The sequence below is a fragment of the Neltuma alba genome, unplaced genomic scaffold (assembly GCF_004799145.2).
Source record: "Neltuma alba isolate B1F8T4 unplaced genomic scaffold, ASM479914v2 tig00002358_pilon, whole genome shotgun sequence".
In the NCBI taxonomy this organism is placed as follows: Eukaryota; Viridiplantae; Streptophyta; class Magnoliopsida; order Fabales; family Fabaceae; genus Neltuma; species Neltuma alba.
In genome coordinates, this window is record NW_021632830.1 from 23,121 (window position 1) to 50,242 (window position 27,122).

Here is a 27,122-nt window from a genome sequence, read left to right on the forward strand (position 1 = left end):
CGTCGGATTATATTTCAGGGACTATGATGAAGCGTTAAACACTTAAACATACTGTTCAGGCGCAAAAAAAAAAAAGGAAGTTAAACATACTGGCATATTATCATTATCAGCCTCACGGCTCCTAAACGGTGCCGTTTCTATGGCGAGATTTGCAGGACCCGTTCGTAGAGTTAGGGGGCACAAATTGTGATACGAGTCGGCGGCCGGTTTCATAGCTCCAGGATAGAGTTTCTTACTTGGACCCGCTCAAGAAAAATCTCGCTCGGATTTAAAAAGCATACTACCTGCAAAATTAGAATGAGATAGCTCAGCTGTTCAGCTAGCTCAGTTTCATATCTTCTTGGTATTGCTCAGGCGGAAAGGAGAACGTGTAGTATCCTTTTTTAAGCCAACGCTTAGTATGTGTAGCGTGGTTTCCAAGTCGCACTGGGGGAAACTTCCTTTACTACCTAACAACAAAAGGTGAAATTCTAGTCCGTGCCTTCAATTCTTCATTCTCTTACACATAAACTTCTCCCCCCCTTCACTTGTTTTGTTGAAATTTTCGATTTTTTTCCTCTGTCTGACTAGGAAAGTTCCACAATAATGTTTGTGTTGGTTTATCAACGGGTTTCGCATAAACACCTTTTGAGTTCATAAGAATTCATATCTTTGTTTGTTGTATGTTGTAATTAAATTGTTCTCTATCTCATGCATATCTTCATAAGAATACCTTTTGGGTTCTATTATATTATACGCTAACCGTTGCACTGTATATATATTTTGCAGTAAATCAGACAATGGAATTGCCCGAGTTAAAATAAGTGGGAGAACGCTAGTAGTCTCTATGGGTATGTTAGCACCAAGAAAGTTCTTGCAGAAAAGAAAGAAAATGGAATTTTTCAAGGATGCGGCTGAGGAAGCAGATAAGAAGAACTGGTGGAGATTGATGAAAGAAATTGATGAGACTGGTTCTGCTGTTTCAGTGCTGAGAAGTGAAAGGACAAAAAGCCAGAATATTCCTAGGGACCTTGTCGTTGGTACTTTAATTAGATATAAGCAGCTGAAGAGATGGAACCATGTCTGCGAGGTAAGCAAGGGACATTTTGTCACTTGAATTTAAGGAAGCAATTACGTTCCGGTTAAGAATTTGATTACGTCTTTATTTGTGATATGGTACTATTCTGCTTTCTGTCATCTGAATGCAGAAGCATTATGGTTTTGCGGTGGAGCGCAAGTAGTAACTTGTTATGTAATTTAGTTCTGATTGCTGAACTTAATGTGATTATATTCTGGCTTTATTACCATTTTTTATCAATATTTGCAGTGCATTCTGATTGGCTGGTACATGCATGTTTCTATTTGCTTTAGATTCTTGAATGGCTCCTAACTCAAACTTGGTGGGACTTCGGAGAGATGGATTTCCTAATGCTTATAACGGCTTATGGAAAGCTAGGGGACTTCAATGGTGCTGAGAGAATCTTGTGTTTGATGAATAAAAAGGGTTTTGTGCCAAATGTGATATCTCAAACTGCTCTTATGGAAGCATATGGCAGAGGGGGCCGGTACAATAATGCTGAAGCAATATTTCGTCGGATGCAGCATTCAGGCCCTGAACCTTCTGCTTTGTCTTATCAGATAATACTCAAAACATTTGTTGAGGTAAATATGCGTATTATGTATTGTTGTATTCCCCCTGTAATAAATTTAAGTGGAAGCAAAGTGTCAAGATTGCTTGCTTTTATAACTTTTACCTTTTCCCTTGATAACGGATATGGAATATGACCTCGTTCTTTTTCAAGGAATGTTTTGGCATATTTTGCGAGAGTGGAATTATAAGTCCTACATGGTACATGCCTTCTCACTTGAATGCAAATTAGACTTGAACTGCCACCATTGGTACTGTTTGACAACAACCTTGGGTTGAAACAAATTATAATCTTGTATTGAAATTTTCTTGCATCTCCTCTTATTTATTAATGTATTCAAGATCCACATATTGTTCTGTTTTTCACTCTGAGGTTATGCATAGGCATGTCAAGTATCTCTTCCTCCAAAAATGTAGTTGTACATTTATGATTGTTTATGCCACTGCTTGATTTCCAACACGTTAAATTTCTTTGCTGAACTTTAGATTTGCAATAATTAACTGCATTAGATCTGGATTTAGCCTAGTTTTTCTGAAGTTACTGTATTAGAATTGAGTGTTGAGAAATAAAATATTTGTTTGACTTTTAGTTTTAATGTGTATTATTGGTGCACTTCCAGGGAAACAAGTATAGGGAAGCTGAAGAAGTATTTGATAGCCTTTTGAACAATGGAAACCCACCTTTGAAACCTGATCAGAAAATGTTTCATATGATGATTTACATGCATAAAAAGGCTGGAAATCATGAAAAAGCTCGTAGGACATTTGCTTTGATGGCTGAGCAAGGAATTGAACGATCTACAATTACTTATAACAGCTTGATGTCATTTGAAACAAATTACAAAGAAGTTTCAAAAATATATGACCAGGTAAATTCAGTATTGATCAGATTTACCTTTCAATTGTTAGTGATAGGTCTAGGATTCTTTTATTTTGTTTGGGGTTATTTCAACAGAAAAACTTAAAAGTTAAGCGGAAGCCTATTCTGGAAGTATTAAACTCTATTTTTGGTTCTTTTATAAATATACTAGCTCCTAAGGACACTATCCTATATTCTCTTAGCTCAAGTTGCATATTTGTCTTTGCCTCATGCCATAAGTAAAAGCCTCTCCACATTTGTAATGCATTAGAACATTCATTAAAGAGAAGAATGTTTCCCTCTGCTTTTGCCTTGTGATCATTCAATGTGGTACCAGAGCACTAGGACCCATTTGGTATATCATACAGAATAAAGTTTGACTGTATAAGGCTTTCTGAATTGTTCGTACTACGCCGTGTAACTTGTGTTTAGTGTAACATTATATAAGATGATAGTGTTGCATGTCTGCTAATATATGATAAAAATCAGAATAGGGAAATGTTGTATATTTTAATTAGTTCTTTCTTTTAACACCCCCCCCCAAAAAAAAAAAAAAAAAAAGATGCTAATCCAATATATAGACGTGCATATACTCCTAAAAGAATATAATTGGGATCTGTGCACTTGCATCAAACTTTTATTAAAGTTCCCATTGAACCTAAAAATTTAAATTGCTCATTTAGAAAAGAATTATATGATAATTCAATATAATCAGACATGCCCAAAGGAGAATCATATACGTAACCCATTATTGGGGAAAAGAAAAAAAAAAAGGAATCATATAAGTAACCGAGAGGGAAATTGGTACTATGCTCAAGAAGATAATACTTTCATGCCAATCACAAGGGTAAACGACGACTTGATAGAAATATTGAGAGCGCTGGCCTTTTGAATGCTAGGGAGGGGGTGAGACCTGTGTGTGAGGTTTCATTTTGTTTCCTGTTCTTCATCTTTCTGTTTCAGAGTGGTAGGCAGCTAAGCTGTGAGGCCTTGGTTAAACTTTGTCAATCTCCCACTGAAGTTGTTGGTTTAATCAGAATTTTGTCCTTTAAGCTTCCTATTTCACAGCTGAAAATAATTTAACAGTAAAGTTTCCGTCAGCTTCTTGATAGCCTGTAACTCTTTAACTGAAGGCTTCATTGTTAGCTATTTTGGTATCGCTTTGGAATCATGGATACACACAGGAGGCTTGTCTGATTCCTACATGTTGATGACTGCCCACTTTATGTCATTTAAAAACAAACCTTTGAGGTGTTTTTGAAGGACTGGATTTCAATTACGATGTTTTTCCTTGTGTTCTGCATTTAATATCTTGTTTATAATTAATTCATCAGATTTTGAAGTGAATGCCTAATTTTAGATGCAAAGAGCTGGTCTCCAGCCTGATGTTGTGAGCTATGCCTTACTTATCAATGCCTACGGGAAGGCTAGAAGGGAGGACGAAGCACTAGCTGTCTTTGAGGAAATGCTTGATGCTGGTGTCAGGTATGCAAGCCAAAATATTTTATTGCAAGACCTCAATGTTCCGGAAGCTGCACATTAAGCATATACTAGCATATACATTTGACGTCTCAAATCTCAAGTGTAAACAATACGGAATCTTACTAAAAGTTAATCAGTTGAATTTTAATTTTTAGGTTTTTATATAAAATTTAATCTCACAGTGATGATATAAAATCAATTGTCCCTTAAATTTGAAGCTAACCTTCTAAGCAGCTTATTGGTGCACATGTTACGTTCTATCATTTGTTAGTTCTTTCTATTTGATTTGAACATTTAAATTACATAATTAGAATATTTGTAATCTTCTCTCTCGGAGGGGATAAGTCAAAGAGTCAATGATAAAGATAGTCTTGTTGACTGTTCTAATAATAGTATCGTCCTTGTAATAAGGATTTGAGTCTCATGTGTTATTATTCTAATAATCATGTAACCAAATTCTTAATCTTTGTTAGGCATTTTACAAAGCAATTACCTATGAATGCAGCACAGTTTGCATGGTGCCATTATGAGTGACGTATTCAAAACATTTTTAAGCCAATATGAATAAAGTATTCAAATTGATCTACCCTTATCACCAGGAATCAATCAATGCAAAATATCAAGTCGGTATTTTGCAATGTTCATGGGCTATAAGTAGTGTAGCTCATCTCAAATTCTGTGCAATGGATGGGTTAACGTCTTGTTTTCTCATTTCTACCATATTACACCAACTACGATGATATCTTGCATGCCTATGCAGTTAATATACCTTTAGTGACAAACTTTTTCTTTTTTGTGTAGAGATTGTGACCAACTTTTCAGTTGATTTCTGCATATATGTTATGACGACAAAATTCTCCTGTTATTTTCTGGTTTAGTTGCTAAACTCTCCAGCTCAGTAAAACAATTTTAACGTTAAATATCCTATCCTTTTTCACAGACCAACCCAAAAGGCTTATAATATTTTGCTTGATGCATTTTCAATATCGGGAATGGTAGAGCAAGCTCGGACTGTGTTCAAGAGCATGAGAAGGGATAGGTAAATTGTGTCTCTAATGTTGAAATCTTTAATGCCTTTTTTTATATTATAAATTCGTGTTTCTATATTTTAAACAAGTGAGATAGAAAGATAGTTTTGTTTAATTAAAAGCATAAATCCTCTAAAGTTATCTTTCCTAGTAATTTTTGTCAGTAGAGAAGGAAAGCTAATGTGAGTTTCATGCTCAAAGGCGTCCGTCGTATTTGAGAAATTTTTTCTTGGGAGATGTCTGGTCAAAATTAATTTCTGCTTTGATCATAATGACAGGCTGATAGTCATTGACAAATAACATCCTCTTATATGCTGTCACCTGGTGCCAGCATATTTTTCTGGTGCAAATGGCCTGTTGTTTTTCCAGAGCCATATGCTCTGGTTCCTGGTGCAAGTAGTATGATGTTTTTCCAATTGTTACACTGAACAAGAAAAATGCATGGCCATTAGATTCCATTCTGTTTGTGTTGAGAATGACATAGATCATGCTTCTCTTATGCCATCATTGTATGTTTTTTTCTCCTTTCCAATGCAGATATTCACCTGATCTTTGCTCATACACTACTATGTTGTCGGCTTATGTGAATGCATCGGATATGGAGGGAGCTGAGAAGTTTTTCAGGAGATTAAAACATGATGGTTTTAAGCCTAATGTTGTCACTTATGGAGCCCTAATTAAAGGGTATGCTAAGATGAATGATCTTGGCAAGGTAGTGGAGAAATACGAGGAAATGCTTGGATGCGGTATCAAGGCCAATGAAACTATCTTAACTACAATCATGGATGCGTATGGAAGAAATGGGGACTTCGGTAGTGCTGTTCTCTGGTTTAAGGAAATGGAATCTAATGGAATTCATCCTGATCAAAAAGCAAAAAATATTCTACTATCTCTGGCAAAAACAGAAGAAGAAATGCATGAAGCTAATGAGCTTGTAGGACATAGCAGTTTAAACACAGTTAATGGCTTCGTTCCAGTTGTTGATAGTGATGATGAAGATGATGGTGATGATAATGAAGACGATGAGGAAGAGGAAGAAGGTAATTATGTATATTTTGATACCCAACTAGCCATGGCTTATGAGGAACAATCCAGATGATTGTTGATGATCAACACATCTTAATTTTTCCCCTTTGTATTTGTGAACTGATCTCATGTTAAATCATATATAGAAGCAATTGGAAGCCATTAGTTTAGATAAAATGGATAAGCAATTGTTATTGAAGGCATAATTGGGACTCTATCTAATTAACTATCAATTATCAACTATCAACTATTAACCATATTTTTGAAAACTTATAAAGCCAATTCATTTCAAAACGGGTCGGATATAACATTATGAGATCTGAGTATATTCAATTAATTATATTTGAATAACTTTTTGATTGGGATTTGGATATATTAAATTAAATGGAGAGCATAATTATTAAATGAGATTTTAATTGGAAACTCAAATGAAGAAATTAACAATTAATTTTGAATTTAAATAATATTTTAATTGGAATTTGAATATATTGAATTAAAATGGAAGCATCATTATCAAATAGTATGTCAATTGGGGGTTCAAATAGAATAATTAATTAATTTTGAATTCTCACATGTTTATTTTAAATTCCACTACTCTAATTCAAATCCCATTTGAATGAACCAAAAAAAAATCATAAGAAATGATTTTGAACTATCTTAGATAATGTAATTTATTAGAATTTCAAATCTAATCGAATATTTTAGTTTGTGTATCGAAAAAATTTTTTAGTTTGGTATCTATTTGATGGGAATTTATGCGTAGGTATTCATGTATTACAAAGGATGGGGGCAAAAAAAAAAAAACATCTAACCTCATATTTTGAACTTCCAAGGAAAAATTAATGCTTTATTCCTTATAGGTACGCTTATTTTCAACTCACTCTTTACACTTTGGTTTCCTATTGCTAACACGAGGCAAATACTCTTAAGTGGAATTCAGTTAGCTGCTGGGTATAGGAGACAAATTGGAAATTGGAGAAAAGAAAAGAACGATTGGGAATCACTACTGATGGTGATTTCAAAATTCAAACTGTGAAGGGGGAAGTTTGGATTCTCTCAGATGAATTTAGGGGGAGTTTGGAAGTACTTAAAAAGTGTATTTATGTAAATTGAAACAAAATTTTTCTCGCCACTTGTTTCAAACTCTATAAAATAACTTCTAAATAGCAAATCCAAACACTTTAACCTGTTTAGTATGAGACAAATGGAGGAGGGGAGGTAAACTTTTAATGGACTAGCTTTAAAAAAGTGAGAAAATAGAGTTAATTTTTAATTAATTTTTCTAAATCTTTCATTTTACACATTTTCTTTAATAAAATTTTATAATCCTTTTTTATTTTTTAAATTGAATATACTCCTCTGGTCCTTAATATAAGACCTATTTAACTAATTTGATTAGATTCAAGAAATTAGGTAAGTTAGTTAATTATAAGAAATATGACAGGTTTTTTCTAAAATATCATAGTCATCTTCTTTAATATCCTTTCTCCCTCTTCTATTTGATTATAATTAAGGGAATATCCATAGGAATAATGTAGGAAAACTTGATAAATATAAAAAATAGATTTTATATTTAGGATTAAAATTAACTCAACAATTAGGTCATATATTAAGGATCAGAAGAGTATTAAAATTTTCTCTCTCATCTTTTTTTCCCCTCTATTTTTCCACCAATTATTAAATGGAATGAGATATTAATTTAAGGGCTAATAATCGGATTGGGTTGGATTACAGCTCACTCAGTCACTCCCGCCCTCCCAGTGAAGCCCGCCATCGCCCGCGAAATGAGGGGGTGGGGAGTCCCCTCCGAATACAAGGAATGTCGCCAATCAAATGAGGCTGAGCTGCACATCAACTAATTACAAATCTGGGCCCAAAACATTTTTAAAAATTGTTTTTCCCTTTTTATTTTGTCTTTTTTTGGGTCCAAATCAGAATCAGTCCAATAGGTATTTGACTGATCCTCACTTAGTTTGCGGGCACATACCAATTAGACCAGTGACCTGTTCCCGGTACAACCGGTTGATTTTATTTTTAAAATACTATCTCCATCCCTTGATATGAAAAGTAGTTTGATTTTAAATTTGATCCTAAATATAAGACTTCAATCTACTTTGTCTCTCATATTTATTCATTTTTTAAAGATAGTCTTTGTAGTAGTTGCACATGTTAAATATTTCATCAAATGTTAAAACTAACTTAACAAACTTTCTTAATCTATTTAAATTTTTCAACTAATTCTTATATTAAGTATTGAGGTAGTATTGCATAAGGTTTTTTTCTCAGTTGTAATCCATGATTGTGTCAAAATTTTTGGCCCCATGATTTAAGGTATTTGTGTTTTGATTTTCCTTTTCAACCTGAAATGTGCTCATCCATTTGTTATATTCTAGTAAGACCATCTTAAGTGCTACTCTCTTTTGTGCTTAAAATTAAAATTGGAGCGGTACCAGGCAAAAAGTTTATTCTGAATTACAAGTGATAATTTGAATTAATAGCAGAGAATTGATTTTACATTATACAAAATACATATGATCCAGATTTTGATGATGAGTACTGAAATTACCTAGCTAAGTAATACTTTGGGGATCTAGCGGGACCTTATGCTGCCAGACTGTTTGTTGATAGCTAAGTAACACTATTTTAACCTTAGTTAATACTACCTCCGGTCCTAATTATAAGATCCAGTTGACTTATTTGAGGAGATTAAGGAAGTAAGTTAAGTTAGTTATTTGTAATAAATAAGTATTGTCATTCCTAAAATATCCTTACTAATTAAGTATATTGGCTAGAACTATCATTAATAGAAGGATTATCTTGAAAAAAAATACATAAATATGAGAGACAAAATGGATTGGGGTCTTATAATTAGGATCAAACAAAAAGTCAAACGGGGTCTTATAATAAGGACCGGAGGTAGTACGATTTTAACCTTAGTAATGACAAGTTTTTATCTATTCATTAGTTGCCTTTTTTTCATTTATGGTGACGAAAGTTTAGACCAAGAAATTAACTCTAAATTACTACCTCCGGTCCTTAATATAATATTTGTTTGACTTTTATTTTGATCCTAAATATAAGATCTCAATCTACTTTATCTCTCATATTTATACATTTTCTTCTAAGGTAGTCCTTCTGACAATGATAGCTCGAGCCAATACACTTGATTAGTAAGAATATTTTAGAAAAGACAACACCTATTTATTACAAATAACTAACTTAACTTATTTCCTTAATCTTCTTAAATTAGTCAACTAGCCCTTAATATATGCTTTACCTGGTTGCAAATACGTCATTCCAAGCGCTGAGACATTCTAAGAAATTGAACTGTCTTTTTTGGGTGAGCGTGCCCGATGATTTGATTGCCGAACTCATAATGCGATGGATTATTTGTTGCGTCTTCAGACCAACTTCGTCATGTAATTATGAGTTAAAAGGAACTCATAAGATTAATTAATTCTCAACCTATTTGGGATTAGTTAACTACTTAAATATTCTGATAATATGCGGACATTTATTCTTAAATGTGTATTTATTAGTATATTTCCTTACACATCGTGGATCGATACCATCGCATATTCCGCCACCAAATTATATTTTATTGTTTCTTTGGTCAACCGCCCGCTTCCATCATAGATGGCCTGTTTCTTTTCTCCTTCATAACCAAGAAAGGAATAGAAAAAACTTGAAGGACAGCTGCTACAATGAGCCTGTTTCATCTCCCTGCATGGATTTGAAAATGGCTCCTAGCCACCAGGTTTGCTTCCCAAAAATTTATCTACACTTCCCCCTATCCATTTTTCACCCATTAGTTTCTCATAAAGTGATATTTTCTGTAGCTTTAAGTGGGGGGAAGATTGGGTTGGCGGTTTGATTTTGGATTGTTTTGCTGAAGGGAAGAAAAGGAGCAGTTCGGTGCATTGTTTGGGAGGTAATTCCATCTTTCTGACATTCGAAATTTTGGTTTCCGTACTCGGGTCTGAATATTCGAACTGTTCTATTGGGACCAATTGCGAAGCAAACTGGTAGTGCGTTGTCGTTGAATTTTCTGGTTCTAATGGAGCAAAGAATGCATATTCTTGTGATCATGTACTATGTTGGCTGATTTTGTTAGGTTTTAAAATGGCTGCAATATTTAAACAGCAACATGAATACCAAATTTTTATAGAAGCAGTGAAACAGGGCAGCTGGGAATCCAAATGGAGGGGTCAAGATGAAATTTGTCATGTTATTAAACCTCACATGGAGGTTCTTACGTACAAGAGTTGGCCAGTTGATCACCCAAAGTTTAGCTTAGAGTCTGAACATCGGAAAAGTTGCTGCTGCTGTCATTTTCACTTCAAGATGATGGAGTTGTGCTCAAATTCTTTACTTCTGTTAGTGTGATTTAGTTCTAACATTTTTATGGCATAAATATGTATAGGGCCTTAAAATAAGCCAAAATTGGGTCCCATGTTAATCTTTATAGCTAATGTTTTGAATTTCGGAAGTTGAATTTATTAGAACTTTTACAAAGACAGAGGTCAATGGCGTACTTTGATGATTTTTTTTTGGGTACCGATGCAAAATTTGGTGAATTTTATAGTTCATTAGGTTAGGTAATTATCAGGATTTTCGGAGTATGCTCAAAATTGGCGATATGATCGATGCTTACGATGCTGTTAGTGATGGGATTTGTGCTGTTATTGCCTCCATTTATGATAATGCTGTTCAGAAATTAGGACATCTATGAAGTTCCGGATCTGCAATGACCTTGAACTGATTTTATGAAAATCCGTACATAGTGCAACTTCATGCAATAGTTCAGCTTTTGATCAAGTATTCCTATTGCACTTGAGATGTTTCTATTTGGATATTTATGTACTATGGCTGCCTTTTTCCCCTTTGGAGGAGGTGGTTTATATGACATCTCATGTTTGGATTTTTCTTTTTGTTTTTGTTTTTTTGGGTAAGCATTCACAGTTCCTCACATGCATTGAATAACTTCTGATTGTTTGTAATTCTTACAGTGATATATATTCAATAATTCTTAATTTTTCTGGGTTGGACTTTAAGTATATTTATTCAATAATGCAGTGCTTTAATTAATTGCAGAAGAGCAATAACAATAATGGCCTAGCCTCTGGTGTGGTGCAGCTTATTCCTCATCATCCTCTTTTAAGTCTGAAGTCATCTTTCCTCATAGGTGGAACGTCCCAATTATGATATAGCCAAGTTAAGGGGAAATTGTTATAGCAAGATAAAAAGAATGAAAATGGGAATTGTGGAGGAAGCACACAACGTGAAGATTGTGGGATCAGGCATGCGTTTCATAGTTTTGGCTCATGGTTTTGGCACTGACCAATCAGTGTGGAAACACCTTGTACCTCACCTTCTTGAGGATTTTCGAGTTGTTCTCTATGATAACATGGGAGCCGGCACCACTAACCCGGACTACTTCGATTTCGAACGTTACTCAACTCTAGAAGGTTATGCACATGATTTACTTGCCATTTTGAAGGAGCTACAAATCAATTCCTGCATCTTTGTTGGTCACTCTGTTTCTGCCATGATTGGTGTTATTGCTTCTGTTTATCGCCCTGATATCTTCTCTAAGATCGTCATGCTCTCCGCGTCCCCTAGGTAATCGATCTAAACATGATCTTGCTTATTGATGCTTTAAGGGGTGTTTATTTGAGCTTTTCAGAAGTTTTTTCACGCAAACCAAAACAAAACTCATCTTACATACTCTTTTGGTCTTACTTATAAGTCACTTTTTACATGTTTCACACAGACCAAGAAAAACCTTAAATTTCATTGACTCTCATTTAAAATCCAACAAGTTTTCAACTTTATCCCTATTCAATATGCATTATGTCTCATATAAACAAAGTCAACACAATAATAAATGAAGGGTAAAATTATATATCTATACAAAAAATTTCTCTCAATTACCCCTATAAATAGGACAAAAAAAATATCTTTTCTCTTTGTCCTATAAATAGGACCAGAGAAGTACTTTGTAAACAGAAAAATCACTTCCATAAAGCTAAGCCAAACACCCTCTAACTCAACATTTGAATGAAGTCACTAATTGAGAGTTGTGAATTTTCTGTCTAAGCAAGGTATTTGAATGATGCGGATTACTATGGAGGATTTGAGCAGGAGGATTTGGACCAATTATTCAATGCAATGAAGTCCAATTACAAAGCATGGTGCTTGGGGTGGGCCCCCCTATGTGTGGGTGGAGACATGGAATCTGTGGCAGTGCAAGAGTTTAGCCGAACCTTGTTCAATATGAGGCCAGACATAGCACTAAGCGTGTTGCATACAATTTATCAATGTGACATGAGGCAAATTCTGGGGTTTGTCACAGTACCTTGCCATATTATACAGAGTATGAAGGATATGGCAGTTCCGGTGGTGGTTTCAGAGTATCTTCATCAACACCTCGGCGGTCAGTCCATTGTGGAGGTTATGTCATCAGACGGCCATTTGCCGCAGCTGAGCTCACCTGACATTGTTATTCCGGTGCTTCTCAAACACATTCAGCATGATATTGCAGCTGGATTGTAACTGATGATTTTGGTGTAGTAAGATCATCATATTGCAGCTTCAGGAAAATCTCTTTCTTATTGATAGGAATCGGGGAGCATATGCCTTGATTTTTTCAATATTAGCGTCTTGTAATGAATTAATCATTATGCCATGAGGTGTTTAATGGTTGAAGACTTTCTTTGTTTTGTCAAGCAATGGAATATTTTTATTTTTTAAAATTGTTATTGGGCCTTTAATCTCTGTTTTGTGCCACTGGGAATTTTTCTTGATCAGTTTTTAGCTTTGCTTATTCCTTCTTAATGCCCTCTCCCATGAGACCTATCTGAGGATTCTTGCCTCTGTTTCCAGTCATGTCAATAATGTACTACTTTTTTTGCTAGATAACTAATCTAGGAGCATTAAAAAAATTAGTTAAATTAGTTATTTATAATAAATATGTATTGACTTTTCTAAATTAACCTATTTAATCATGTGCATTAAAAATGAGGATTTTGAGATGGATGTGTGGTCATACAAGAAAAGATAAAATTCAAAATGAAAACATTAGAGTAAGGATCAGTGTGGCACCTATCCAAGAGAAAATAGTTGAACATCACTTAAAATGGTTTGGACATGCACAGAGAAGACTATTGGAGGCCCCGATAAGGAGAGTAGATAAGACAATATGAAGTCCCATAAAAAAGGACAGAGAAAGATCGAGAAGAACGCTCAATGAAATTATTGAACGAGACCTCCTGATCAACAACATATCTAAAGACTGGGTTGTTGACATAGTACAATGGCGTTATGTGATCCATGTAGCCGACCTCACCTAATGGGATAAGGCTTGTTGTTTGTTTGTTTGAATCATGTGCATTAAAACTACATCTTGGTGAGAATCCTTTACAATCAATATGGATATTTTTTTGGGGGAGATTATAAATTTGGAAGACAAAGTAAATTAAGATTTTATGTTTAGATTGAATCCAACTCCTAACTAATTTTTATATTAAGAATAGGAGATAACAATAAAAGATGATATCATATTTTCTACTAGATTTTATGAATTTATACGTGACCAAAAATGTCATATTTAGAAATGATAATCAAGTCTGAAATAATAAGGATTGAGGAAAAATTGAAAAGATCCAGAGGAAGAACGGCAATAGCTGTTTGCTGTAGATAAATTTAGAGAATAATCAAACCCGTGACATTATGCTTTGTGGCATTGAAGAACCATGTATGGTTCCTAGGGGGTTCGTGTTTGATGCAATCTTCCTAATGGAAAAAAAGAAAAAGAAAAAAAGATATGTGCACTTGTAATGGAATTTTTTAAGCCACTCTCTTGCTTAATTGAAATATCAAAATGCCACAGGAAAGGAGATCTTGTTTTGCCAACCATCAGCCGAATTAAATCCAGGAAATATTGAGGCTCACATTGTAATAGGCCTGGCACTCGTATTCCGCAGTCAACACTATGGGCTTTGTGTGCGTGTGGATAACAAAGAATTAAAGATGATGCGCATTCTCTTTTCCGCACAAATAATTTTGCACACTATAGAACGCTGACTTCAATTAAGAAGATACCAGAGTTCCGAAAACAAGTGGGCTCTTGATGGGCTTAGGTCTGAATCAAGCAGGCCCAACAGTCCACCTTTCATGAGGCTGCCCTATTTGTGAAACTTGCCCATAAACCTGCTCGTTTAGGGTTGTCCTATAGGCTTTGAGGCCGTTTAATCAAAGTTCATTATGTTTTGGCCTTTTTTGAAGAAATAAAAATAATATAATAAAATTCTTAATTTTAAGAAAACGAAATATTATCAAATTTAAGTCACAAATTAGCAATATCAACATCAAGACACAATGCTAAGAAAATTAGCTACCATTCTTTTAAAAAAATTCTAAATCGAATGTTTATTATTCTTTCACCGTTGCAAGGCATATATTTCTTTCCAATTATCAAGCTTTAAACATTTACAAAATAAAATTTTTAATTAAAATAATAAATAATGGCAAGCTAAAGTGTCAAATTAATGTTTAAATGTCTAAAACTAAACCAAATCAAATTGTTGGTTCAAATTGAAATCCTTCAAAAATATAGTTATTTTGCATAAATTAGTCTTTAAAAACATAAATTTTATTTATTTATTTTTCCAAAAACTCCTTCCAGTGGGGAAAAAAAGTTTATTTTTTTGCCAACATTTATTCAGCGATTAATGTACCTTCCAACGACGGAGAAGCAAACGTGGGAACTTTAGTCTAGGGTGCGCCCGCGTGGGGCAGTGGTTAGGACTCAGCAGTCGTCATAAACAAGGAAGTGGGCCAACAAACGCAGGATTGATTTCAAGGATGAAGATCAACGTGGATAGAGCTTGGAGCGGGTACTCGGATCAGATAGCATATGGCGGAATCCTTTGTAACCATGTGGGACCAACAGAGAGCGGTTTCATGATAAATTTGGGTGTTGGGGGCAATAATACTACCGTGAGATCTTAATATAAGATTTAGTTAATTAATTTAAAGAGAATAAAAAATTTAATTAAATTAATTATTTATTATAAATAGGTATTGTCTTTTTTAAAATATTCTCACTAATCATGTATATTAGCTATAATTATTATTTAATAAAACATTTAAAATATGAAACTACTACAATGGCTACTTAAAAAATAAATAAATGTTAAAAAAAAGAATTAGAATCTTATATTTATAATCAAATTAAAAATTAATTAAACTTTTATAATAAGAAACGGAGATGGTATCCTTTAGGCGCTAAAGCTGGCCTGGGACAAAGGATTACGAAAGGTTGAAGTGGAGAGTGGTTAAGCTATGGCCGTTAAATGGATACACATGGATTGTCTAGTGAGTAATGAGAATGCCCCGCAGAGGAAATACGGGGCATGACAAACAGAGATTGGTCGGTCTCAATTCTGCTCCGTTCTAGGGATACAAACGAGGCAGATGACATTTTGGTGAAGAAAGCGTTGAGTTGCCATGCGAGACTGTCTTGCTTTTCATCCCGACCGGTGTTCATTTGTGAACCCCTTAAGCGTCATACTGATCTCCTTTTGGCTGATGGTTCGAGCTTGTTGTGTCGGTATAAGACGCTAGTTAGCTTTTCAAATTTCCGGGGAAAGAAAAAAGGGAGCTCGTCCATTAATTTTTTTTTTCCCTCCAAGGGATTTTTTTACTATTTAAAGATAAAGTACAAATTCAAAAAAAATGATAAAGATCTGTTAAGTTTATACAAAGTTCATTTTTAGTCCTTTTATGTTTGGAAAGGGTATTTTTAATCCTATAAACTTAACACCATTAGTGGAACTAACGAAAAATGTTGATTTTGCAAATTAAAAATGCCGACTCAACAATTTAATGCTGACATATTAATATGAAATTTAAAATGTCTAAATTGGAAAAACAATTAAAAAACTAATGAATTTTCAAAGTTATGTCAATATTCAAAACCTCCATCATTTTGAATTTAAAAAGAGTAAAAGAGAAATATCTCAGCAGCCCTTGTCTCCATTGTTCTATGACTTAAATGACTCCAATTGTTCTAAAACTTTGATAACTCTCCTCTACAAATAGAAGTCTAGTACGTCCCTTTTCTTTTATTTTATGGGATAAGTACGTTTTGTTCTTTGATTTCATCCATGTCAGCGGGGTTTGCTCTTGTGGCGACAATGGGGATCCCTTCTTGTTTGCCTTTGGCCTCTTTTTGATTCACCTTTTGGTATCTTTTCTCCTAAATTTTTTTTTATTAATTACCCAGTAAGTACAAAGATTATAAACTGAAGGTCATATTAGAACATACTAATAGCCTAGAAAAGAAATCTTCTCCACCAAAAAAAAGTTCCATTTGGCATGTCCAAATTTCCTATGTGACATAGCAGTACTGCCCATCTATGCGTATATAATAAGTGTATATAGTCCGGGGATAAGGTGTTTGCAAAAATATTGTGTGGCGGCGGCTACTGATTTAGCAATTATGTGGTGGTTTTAGATTGTTCTGTTCTTATTTATTTGTTTAAAGAAGTTAGTTATGCTTAGGTCCATATGTAATTAGTGCCTATATATTCAAATATCAATTTGGGATGGTTAAATGTTTGTCACAGTGTTTGATAAAATGTATAATATGTTGCACAATCTAACTTCAAGAAGACCTTGCAAGAATCCTTCAAATGTACCGTACCCATAACTTCTATTTAGATATTAAAAGGATGAGTAGGACAAATAATGAAAACATATATACCAACAAGAATTTGGAAGTACCTGGTTCAATATTGCCACTGACAAGTTCAATAAACCCTTGTACTATTTTAGCACAAATATTTTGAGTCTCAAAATCCATCATCACACCCTCTTATACTGCCAACAAGTTCAATAAACCCTTATACTACTTTTAAAGTTAAAAGTTGATAGGTTCCCAACAAAATAGTATAATTATTAACTTCACTTGTTTTATAAAAATTAAAAAATATTTCTTATCTATTTCGTTTTTGACTTTCAAAAATACATGTTCAACTCTTGGAAAGTTTTTCCCACAATATGCCTTCATTGTATCAGTGATAGTAGCCAAATGAGCAGCAATTAAAATATGAAGGGACAAAACCATAAAGCAACAAAATATAGTGTTAAACAAGAATCTCCTTCTCATCAATGAGCGAGAATTTGTCAGCATTTTCAGCAACCAAAGATTAACAATATATTAATGTACTATGAAACTTAGTTCACCAAACTTAAATCATCCATCAATTCATCTTGAGTGGACTACGGCCAAAAAGATTAACCAATCCAATACCTGAGAAATTCCCAAAAGAAAAACCTGCGAGAGAAGTTATTTACCTTAAGAATCCAGTTTTGGCTGCTTTGACATGACAAATGTTTTGAATAGGAGAAGTTGAAGCCCAAACACTGGAATTATAGTGGTGGATTTCGTAGCCATCATTGACATAAATAGCATCATAGAAGGGGCACTTGATGAGCTAGCTTACGTATTAGCGGAATTTTCGTAGAGCTTGAAACTAATTCTAGGATATCTTGCGACACTGTATGCTGCTTTTACCTAAGCTTAGAAACATCAAATAGATGAATCGGGGTGTTTGGATAAAAACAAAACCATGGTTTCAGAAGTGCTTTTACAGATTATGAAGTAAATATGTGGAGGAGATTACTTCACAAAAAAATACTTTTAAAACCGCGGTTTGAAGTTACAACTTTCCATGGTTGCGAAGAAGCAACGAATGGTGACCATTGATTTAAGAGAGCAGCTAATTTTGAGCTATCTGAGCCATTGCAACAAATGCCTTCTCACAACTTTGTGCGACGCCGAGGGTTAGCAGTGTCACTGATGGCTGCCGAGTCTTCCATCTCAAAGTCAGAATTCATAGAGAAAGCATCAAACCCATGATTGCTTTCAGATCTTGTGACTCATTGAAGTAGCCAAAGCCATTGCCTCCTTGATCGATGGTGTAGGTTCAAATCTTGCGGCTCACAAGGTAATCAATGCTACAGCCTCAAGACCGAAGGTGAAGGACAAATGGAAGGATGAGGTGAGGAGAAGGAGAGAGAGGGTAGAGATATGTAGAGAGTGAAAGAGAAATAGACATATAGCCTTTCTTAATGGGAAAACCATATTGGAGGTACCTATACTTTTTTTCATTTTTCAATTTAGTACCTATGTGTTTTTTGTTCTTAACTAAATCTTTATTTTTCCTCTATTAACATCATTAATCCTTATATAGAGACTAAAAATATTAATAGAACAAAGTTATAAGAGCTAATGTTGTTAAAAAGATAAAATTAAATGTTTAATTAAAGGGAAAAAAACACATAGGTACCAAATTAAAAATTGAGAGAAAGTATAGGTACTTCCAATATAGTTTTCCCTTTCTTAATTTGTCTTTGGTTGATTTTATTTTTAACATATAAAAGCAATTATATTAAAAAAATTTAAATTTAAGCATGTCAAAATTGAATTATTGAGTCAGCATTTTAAATTTGCCAATTCAACATTTTTCTGTTTGTGGAATTAACAGTGTTAAATTTATAGGACTAAAGATACCTTTTTTAAACTTAAAGGGCTAAAAGTGAATTTTGTGCAAATTTAAAGGATTAGAAGTATATTTTAGCTTTTAAAAAATTAAATTTGGAGATGCCCGTCATAGGGAAAATTTTAAAATTAAACGGTGTGCCAATGGTAGAGGTAGAGATGGGGAAGTGCGAATTGTGGAGTGGGGGGTGTGCTGAATCGTTCGGGAACCTCTTTTCTTCTCTTTCTATCTTTTTTTTTTTTTTAACCATTAGATTAACATATTTTAACAGTTCAGATTTTAATTTTTTACAAACTATTTATAACAAAATTTTTAAAAATATTTAGTGTATTTACAAATCATTAGAATTAATTTTAATAGTTTGTAATTTATTATTTATTTTTATAATTTAATATTTAAATAATAGTTTTAAAAAGATTTAAATCTTAACCATTGAAATATTAATCTAAGCGTTAGAAAAAGGAAAAAGTGGAGAAGAGAAGATGAGAGGTTTTGAACCGGTAACTGAATAGTGGGATGACAGCACAACAACAACCTCACACTAATTTACTAATTAGATCTTATAGTAAGTATTATATTAAGTATCAAAGATAATAACATGCAACTTATTAAACGACTATTGGCCTTAAGAGCGGGCTTTCTTGTTGGGATTTGAGCTAGATCTTACTCCTCCGATCCTTATTATAAAACCCAATTTGACTTTTTATTTGGTCTTAATTATAAGACCCAATCCATTTTCTCTCTTATATTTATGCATTTTTTTCCAAGATAATCCTTCTAATAATGATAATTTTAGCCAATATATTTAATTAGCAAGGATATTTTAGGAATAACAACACTTATTTATTATAAATAACCAACTTAACTTACTTCCTTAATCTCCTCAAATAAGTCAATTGGGTCTTATAATTAGGACCGGAGGAGTATATTGTAAGCGGGAGGTAATATATTGAAGGTGGGAGATAACGGTACTTCCTGATCCATAATACTCCCTCCGTTCCTTATTATAAGAGACATTTGATGCTTATGGCATGTTCCTATATATAAGAGACACTTACAAGTTGTCTCTACTTTTTTGTGTTGATTTACTATTTTACCCATATTTATTATCTTCAACTCACACTCTCTCTCCCTCCCACTTCTCTTTTTTTTTTAATAATTTAATTGTTCTCTCTCATGCTCTCTCTCCTTATTAATGAGGGCATTTTTGGAAAAAAAATTATACTTTTTATACATTAATTGTTCTTAACTAATTTTAACTGTTTTTTTGATCAACATACTTCGGTTATTTGTCTCTTATAATAAGGAACGGAGGGAGTATAAGAAGTTAATTTAAAAAATTTTTAGTTCAAAATACAAAAAATTGACATAATAATTAATAATAATTTTTCACTTTTCATCCTTGCCGCAAAGAAAAGAGAGTTTTGATTGCAGGAGAAATAAAAGAGAATTTTTAATTACATTTTTAATAAAAAAATAAAATAGGTAACTTGTATCTTTTTTTTTTTTCGGCCAAAGGTAACTTTTATCTATTTGAAACAAATTTAATGACTTACTTAACTTAACTAGCATTTATTATTAACTAACTGCATGCAAACTTAAAGGCCTCCGCCTTACAGCGCTGGCTTTCCTTTAAGAGAACATTGCAATTGGGTCTCACCTAAGATAATTAAATACAAAATAATCTCTTGAAATCATTTAATTATTCTGACACGGCAGATATTGACAACTGACACGGCAGATATTGACAACTAATACATTACATTTTGCGATGTGCTGAGAAATTGTCTTGTTAATATCTGCCACAATAATTGTCAATCCTTACACCTTAAGTTGTCAACGACTGCTCTTTCAATTGTCGATGTAAGTTTTAAAAAAAAAAGATAGCTTGATAATTAAACAAATAAAATTTATTACAAAAAAGTGCCTTAAGATTTCAGGATAATTTTGTTATTTTAAAGGATTTTTTTGTATCTAATTCCCTTAGGTGGGATCTAATCGTAATTTTCTTTTTATTTATTCCAACTTAACAATGCTCACGAGGAGCTGGCTTCACTTTGCTGCCATGTCCAGCCCACGGCCCTCCTCTACCCAAAATACTGCAGTTTTTGGTGCAAAAAGAAGGGATCTATCTTTTTCTTTTTTTTTTTTTTTGTATCTTAAAGTATTTTTTTTATATGTCACGCAATATTTTAAAATAATTTTGACACAATTAGCAAGCTAGAATATTTATTGGGAAAACTATATTGGAGGTACCTATACTTTTTTTCAATTTTTAATTTGGTACCTATGTGTTTTTTGTCCTTAAATAAATCTTTATTTTTCCTCTATTAACATCATTAATCCTTATGTAGAGACTAAAAATATCAATAGAACAAAGTTATAAGAGCTAATGTTGCCAAAAAGATAAAATTAAATGTTTAATTAAAGGGAAAAAAACACATAGGTACCAAATTAAAAATTGAGAGAAAGTATAGGTACCTTTAATATGGTTTTCCCATATTTATTTTAGGAGCGCTTTGTATTTTAAAGTATTTTTTGTTACAATTAGTATCCTAGAATATTTTTTCAGTAATACCTAATATCTTCAAATATATTTCTTAGCAACGAGCACTAAATCTAGGACATTAAGTGCTTACTTCAAAAATGCTTTTAAGGTAAAAACAACTATCATGTTGCATGTTACTAGAAAAATATTTTATAATGTTGAGTATATCAAACATTATTTTAGGATATTAGATACTTCTGAAAAGATATTCCAGTATGCTGAATGCACTACTGAGTGTACTAAAAATTATCTTAAGATATTGGGTACTACTTAAAAAAATATTTTAAGATGTTAAGTATACCAAAAATTATTGTAGCATACTACTAAAAGATATTTTAGGATGCTGAGTGTTTTAAAAATTTGTTTACCATACGAGGTGCTCTTGAAAGAAATGCTCTATCTTACTGAGTGCGTCAAAATTCATTTTAAGATAATAGGCGCTGCATGAAAAAAAAATTCAAAAAAAAAGGCAATGAGAAGTTGGGGACCCCACTTTTTACACCCAAAACGGCAACGTTGGGTAAAGGAAGCTAAGGAAGGCAGCGAGGTGTCGTCCACCCGCGTCCTGCGGCAAAAGTAAAAGTAATAGTCGCTTTTCCTTTTTTAATATTTCTGCTCCCCACTTCTCCTACACTCTTCCCACTTCCTTCGCTATATATAGACGACCACATGGCCCTTCCTAAGTCAGCGCATCATTTGTGAGTTTTCTTTCTTCTGTTTTTGGGACCCTTGATCTTGCCACCATCGTAGATCCCCGACGCCGGCCAACATGCCTCTAGCTCCACCTAGTTTTAGCTCTCCACAAAGGTTTTACCACACCTAATTAACTTTACATCTATTATTCCCATTATTTTGGTTTAATCAGCACTACCCAGTCATTGTATTCCGTTCTTCTTATTAATTTCAACTAAACAAATTTCATCTCCGATTTCCACTATTTGCGTGGTTTCTTCCTATTATTGTTATTGCTACTTTATTATGCTAATTTAGTTTATTTATTACTTATTTTTTGCGGCTGCAGTTTCAACCGGCGACAAGGGGAATCTTTTGCAGTGTTACATGTTGTCATAATTTCTCTGATTACTACCGTAGGTGGTTATGTGCAATTTCAATTTCAATCTAAGAATTTGTCCCTGTTTGATAAGCATGGAAACATCATAAGAGCCGTTTTTGTGATGCTATTCTTGTATGTTATGTGTTTGATGGCGGAATTAAAACTTCAAAATCAATCTAATTACCTTGCTATCATGAAGCAATTTACTCCTCTGTTTGGACTTCTTCTTGTTGTTCTACTTCTCTTCATCTTGACGCTGTTCCTGGGTTTGGCTGCATCCATCATATGGGCTTTCTTGGCGGTTGGGCCAACAATCAGATTGTTTCAAGAAATTATTCAATGCCTTGGTGGCATGATTCTACAGATTCATACACGTCAGACAGCAACAAGTAACTTTGACATGGGAGAAAGTGACTCTATTGGGATTCAGGAGAATGGGTTACCCGTCTGAAGCTTCTTTTGGCCATAACAAAAACCTATCTGTATGGAGGTTTTCCCCCCCGGTTAAAATTGGCACGTTTGAATTATATTGGTTATCGAATCAATCAGTAACAGTAATAGGAAAATTGTCTGGTTTTTTCTTTTCCATATGTCTAGACTTTGTAAGTGGATGGCATAAATACCTAAAGTATAATATATCGTCTAGTGTTTAAGATATCGGCAACATGCCTCTTGCTTTGTCAAGTTTCACAGCTGTGGAGGGATCAAATCTGCTATCAGTCTGTGTTTTAGTAAACCTGCGCTATGCTACAGAGTTAAGAAGATGGAAATCGGGAGATAAGTAAAGTTTAAGTTTCTTACAACCACGCAATCCATTAAAAGTGAGGGAAAAAAGAAGCAAAGCTGTTACAAGCCTCTTTACCGAATTTGTTGCCATTTCCTTATACAAATTACATTAGAGCTGAACATTCAACTGGCATAATGGATCCCTTTTCCCAGCTTGAGCGTGGCACAACATTCTTGATCTATTGTGCTCATTTCTAATTATAATCAGGTCAAACTAAATCTAGAATTTTTCATTTTGAAAGCTCACTGTCATGCATTACTTCTTCAGTGAGGGGTTGTTCGTTTCACCCAGTCTTGGGACTGTCCGTAGGCCGTCCTATGAGTATGATTGTCATTATAGCTTGAGGAAGGACCTTAATTTCCAATTCATCTAGTATGCACTCATTATATGGGCTCTGTTTATGGTGAAATGTGTCATCATGTTGTTTCAAGGAAACTTTCAATGACATTCTTGTAGCCTTGACCAAAGGAGCCGCAGGAAGTAACTTGGAAGTGGAAGAAAACACTCTCTTCGGAATCAAGAAAATTGACTTCCCAGTCTAAATTTGGGCTGGACACTAAATAAATCAGTAATATGAAATGAAAGAGTTTACTGTATCTGATGTTGTGCTGATGTGCTACTCCCAGTCTTCTTTCCATAGGAATCAGGCTAATTTTATTGCTTAATGGACAAAAATCCTGTGTTTTTCATTTAATATATATTCTTTAAGGTTTCCAAGATGGGGTGCGGTGGTGTCTGAATTCTACTTGATTCAATATTTGGTCTGAACAGTCAATAAACTTTCTGTAGGGAGTTTTTCTTTGTCAACTTTTAGCTTTCAGGTTCCCTCTTGCTCTTCCATTTCTAGTGAGAGCTATCTGAGGGCTTCTTGCCACTGTTTTGCAAGCTCTGCTACGATGATAATTATTAAGAAAGATATATATATTTGAGACTCCATTAATTCATATTGAGGAGAAATTCCATATCTGGATATGATAAAGTCTAAAATAATAATGGAAGGATGGGGGTAGGGGGAAGAGCAAGAAGGAAGAAAACAATAACTGCAACCAAATAGAGTGAATGATCAAACTTTATGCTGCATTATGTATAAGAACCTGTAAGATTCCCAAGGGTATTTATGCTTTGATAGAATCTGTCTTTGTAATTGAAATTTTTGAAGACATTCTCTTTGCTCTGTCTCCATTGACTTGGTAATTAAATTTGCACATACTTTTAGCACAATTGATATTTTTTCCCCCCTAGTTTTGAGGATCTATTTGTTTCATAGTTGAATTGCAAGCATTCTTCAAACATCTTGCATGTATATTGTGTAATGCTCTGTTTGTAATATCTTACAGGTAATGTGCGGAGAGGATGAAATACAACTTAACAGAAACATGCAGCTTCAGCTTTGGTAAACTCACTAACTCTTGCTAAAATGTTAGAAAATTATGTGCAAATGATAAGGGCGCAAAACTCTTAGAAAATAAAGAAAACAACTCTAATAGGGAAGATAGAGCAAGGATTTCACTCTAGAATTCTTGCTTGCCAGATACATAAGGAGAGTCTCTAAAAGGAATAAAACTCAATTTATTTCTCGATGCCTTAACTTCTCACATGACCAGCCTATTTATAAAGCTGGAATACATTTGAAAGAAGTACATAAAATGTTGATAATCCCTAAGATCATAGAAACTGACCCCAACAATGACAGACTAGATGTTGGGATCCTTGTAACAACCTTGTGAATCCGTATTTGACCCTTAGTAACTCTCAACCATAATTGAACTTGAAACAACGGTAAAAAAAGAAGAAATTAAATAAATAAAAATGCTGATTAACTTGTATGTCTCTTATTTCTCCTAAAATAAGTCAGGAAGGGTTTTCCTTGTAACAAACTAGATAATAATATTAAACAGAAAATATGTAAAATAACTTGAAATAATATCTATTCCTAAAATTTCTTTATCTCCCGAGTATTCTATCACCAAATAACACATTTGTACTATGAAAGTGGATGGAATAAATACCTAAAACATATACTATCGTCTAGAATTTAAGATACAGTCAGCACAAACCTTGCTTTGTCATGTTACAAAAATTTGGAGGCAACAGATCTGGTACTAGCTTGCATTTTTGTCAACCTGTGCTGCATTGCACAGTTAAGCACATGGGAAAGTCATGGGTAAGTAGATTTAAGTTTCTTCAACCTATATTAAAATTGAAAAAACCAAAGTTGTTCCAAGTCTTCTTACTATATTTGGAGCCATTTCTTTTCCAAACTACACTATCTTAGAACACTCAACTGACATAGTACATCCTTTTTATCTAGCTTGAGTGTGGTACGCCGTCATTTTCTTAATCTTCTCATTTCTAATTATTGTCAGTGTTAAAAATTGAATCCAGATCGTTTCTGTTATGAAACTTCATTATGTGTTGCTTGGTCTGTGAGGGGTGCTCATTTCACCTGGTGTTGGGACTGTTGGGACAGAAATTGTATGTATGTCAAATTATCAGTAAACTTGTCTTTTGCGAGATGAAAAGTACACTTGTCTTTGAAGCCTAAGCTAATGAGTGATAACCATCAATTTCAATCCATCTATTTGGCCCACATAACTGTGACGCTAATTTAAGTTTGGGGTAGGTGGTCTGCATAATCTTATTACGATTGTTGGGAATTATTTCATTTGTCATATGGTCTTGTTATCTGGTTGTTGCAAGAAAATTTTCTCTGGCTTTGTCTTACAGCCTGTACCAAAGGACCTATTGGAAGTAACTTGGGCATTGAAAATAACAGTCTCTAGAGAATGAGGAAATTGGCTTCCCTGTCTGAAGTTGGTTGGATGCTAAATAAATCATTACTGCCCGTAAAAGTAAGTTTACTGCTTTTTGATATATTACTCCCCGTCCTTTTTCCTAAAAGATAGCAGTTACCCCTTTCCTGTCATTTACATATTTCCTTTAAGGATTCCAAGAACGTGATGCAGTAGAGTAAACATTCTGTGAGATTCTTTATTTGGCTTAAGCAGTTAAGAGCATGCTGATGGAAATTTTCTTTATCAGTTTTTACCTTTGCTTATTCCTTCTATGCCCTCTCTCATGAGACCTATCTGAGGACTTCTTGCCTCTGTTTCCATAGTTCTGCCCTGTCAATAATATAATAAAAGATGATATTATATTTTCTACTAGATCTTATTTATGATTTCATACCTGATGAATCTGAAATAATAACACAAGGTTTGGCGGAAAATTGGGAAGATCTCAAGGAAGAATAACAATAACTGCAGGTGAATTTAGAGAATACTCACACTCACGATTTTGTGCTGTCATATTGAAGAACCATGTGTGGGGGAAAAAAATGAGATATCGACACTTGTAATTGAAAATTTTAAATTTTTAATCCATTCCCTCTTTCTTAGTTTATATTGTCTCTTGGTAATTAAATTTGCATGTATTCGTAGCACAACTTACATGTATATTGTATAATGTTCAGTCTGTCATGTCTTGCAGGTAAATTTATGAAGAGGATGGAATGAAACTGGAAAGGAAAAGTGCAGCTTGCCGATGGTAGAACTGTTAATTCTTCTTAACCTCCACGTTCAGATGAGAAGAGTTATGGATGAGAGCAGCAGAAAGTTACCATGATCAGTTACATACACTTTGGCCCAATTGTTTCCTTTTTTTTTTTAATTAAGAAGAATTCTGAAACCATTTTTTATTCTTTAATTGTCGAGAACAAAGTCTTGGCTTGGTTGCAACAAATAAGTAAATCTTATTTGCGTGCAGGAATGCTGATTTTGATTTGAAGTGGCAAACAATGCTTTCATGCTTGGTCATTGTACAATGTTCTTATATCTGGTTCGTTTGTCACTAGAATTGTTGTGGTGGAACTAGTTTGGATCATATGGCTCTAATTTATGGGCTATTTGTTTTGCTTTTTTCCTATCAGCATGCTGAATACTAAGAGAAATTTGCCCTTAACAAAGTTATTCTGGCCTTAGAAGCTTATTCATAGTAAAGTTTTCAAAAACTCTTCCTGTCAGTTGTTGTCCAAGATGAGTACATCCAGAACACATCAACACAGAGAAACAAAGTGACAACGTGACATGGAACGCAAGAGATGGAAATTGAATCAAGTGCTATTCTGGTAAGAAACTTCTCAG

At 33.9% G+C, this 27,122-nt stretch overlaps 2 protein-coding genes and 1 long non-coding RNA gene across 5 annotated transcripts; all 3 read left to right on the forward strand.

The window, feature by feature from the left end:
- Positions 1-251: 251 nt before the first annotated feature.
- On the forward strand, positions 252-6,240 carry LOC114722578 (pentatricopeptide repeat-containing protein At3g59040-like). The gene is made up of 7 exons (XM_028908650.1): positions 252-462; positions 769-1,069; positions 1,351-1,641; positions 2,248-2,496; positions 3,847-3,971; positions 4,909-5,007; positions 5,534-6,240. Exons 1-7 carry the CDS (start codon positions 401-403, stop codon positions 6,093-6,095), a joined length of 1,689 nt encoding a protein of 562 aa, XP_028764483.1. The 5' UTR covers positions 252-400; the 3' UTR covers positions 6,096-6,240.
- A 3,469-nt stretch (positions 6,241-9,709) lies between these two features.
- Positions 9,710-12,778, forward strand: LOC114722624 (probable esterase D14L). 2 transcript variants are annotated; one of them, XM_028908711.1, is made up of 4 exons: positions 9,710-9,779; positions 9,862-9,953; positions 11,099-11,644; positions 12,127-12,778. In XM_028908711.1, exons 3-4 carry the CDS (start codon positions 11,271-11,273, stop codon positions 12,575-12,577), a joined length of 825 nt encoding a protein of 274 aa, XP_028764544.1. In that variant the 5' UTR covers positions 9,710-9,779; positions 9,862-9,953; positions 11,099-11,270; the 3' UTR covers positions 12,578-12,778. The 2 variants fall into 2 exon arrangements, with proteins under 2 accessions (XP_028764544.1, XP_028764537.1); XM_028908704.1 differs by having other exon boundaries at positions 11,117-11,644.
- A 9,393-nt stretch (positions 12,779-22,171) lies between these two features.
- On the forward strand, positions 22,172-26,739 carry LOC114722597 (uncharacterized). Of its 2 annotated transcripts, none has more exons than XR_003738175.1 (5): positions 22,172-22,231; positions 24,318-24,373; positions 25,708-25,832; positions 26,197-26,246; positions 26,470-26,739. It is a non-coding gene; the product is annotated as an uncharacterized LOC114722597 (long non-coding RNA). The 2 variants fall into 2 exon arrangements; XR_003738173.1 differs by having other exon boundaries at positions 22,183-22,227.
- The last annotated feature ends 383 nt before the right edge of the window (positions 26,740-27,122 follow it).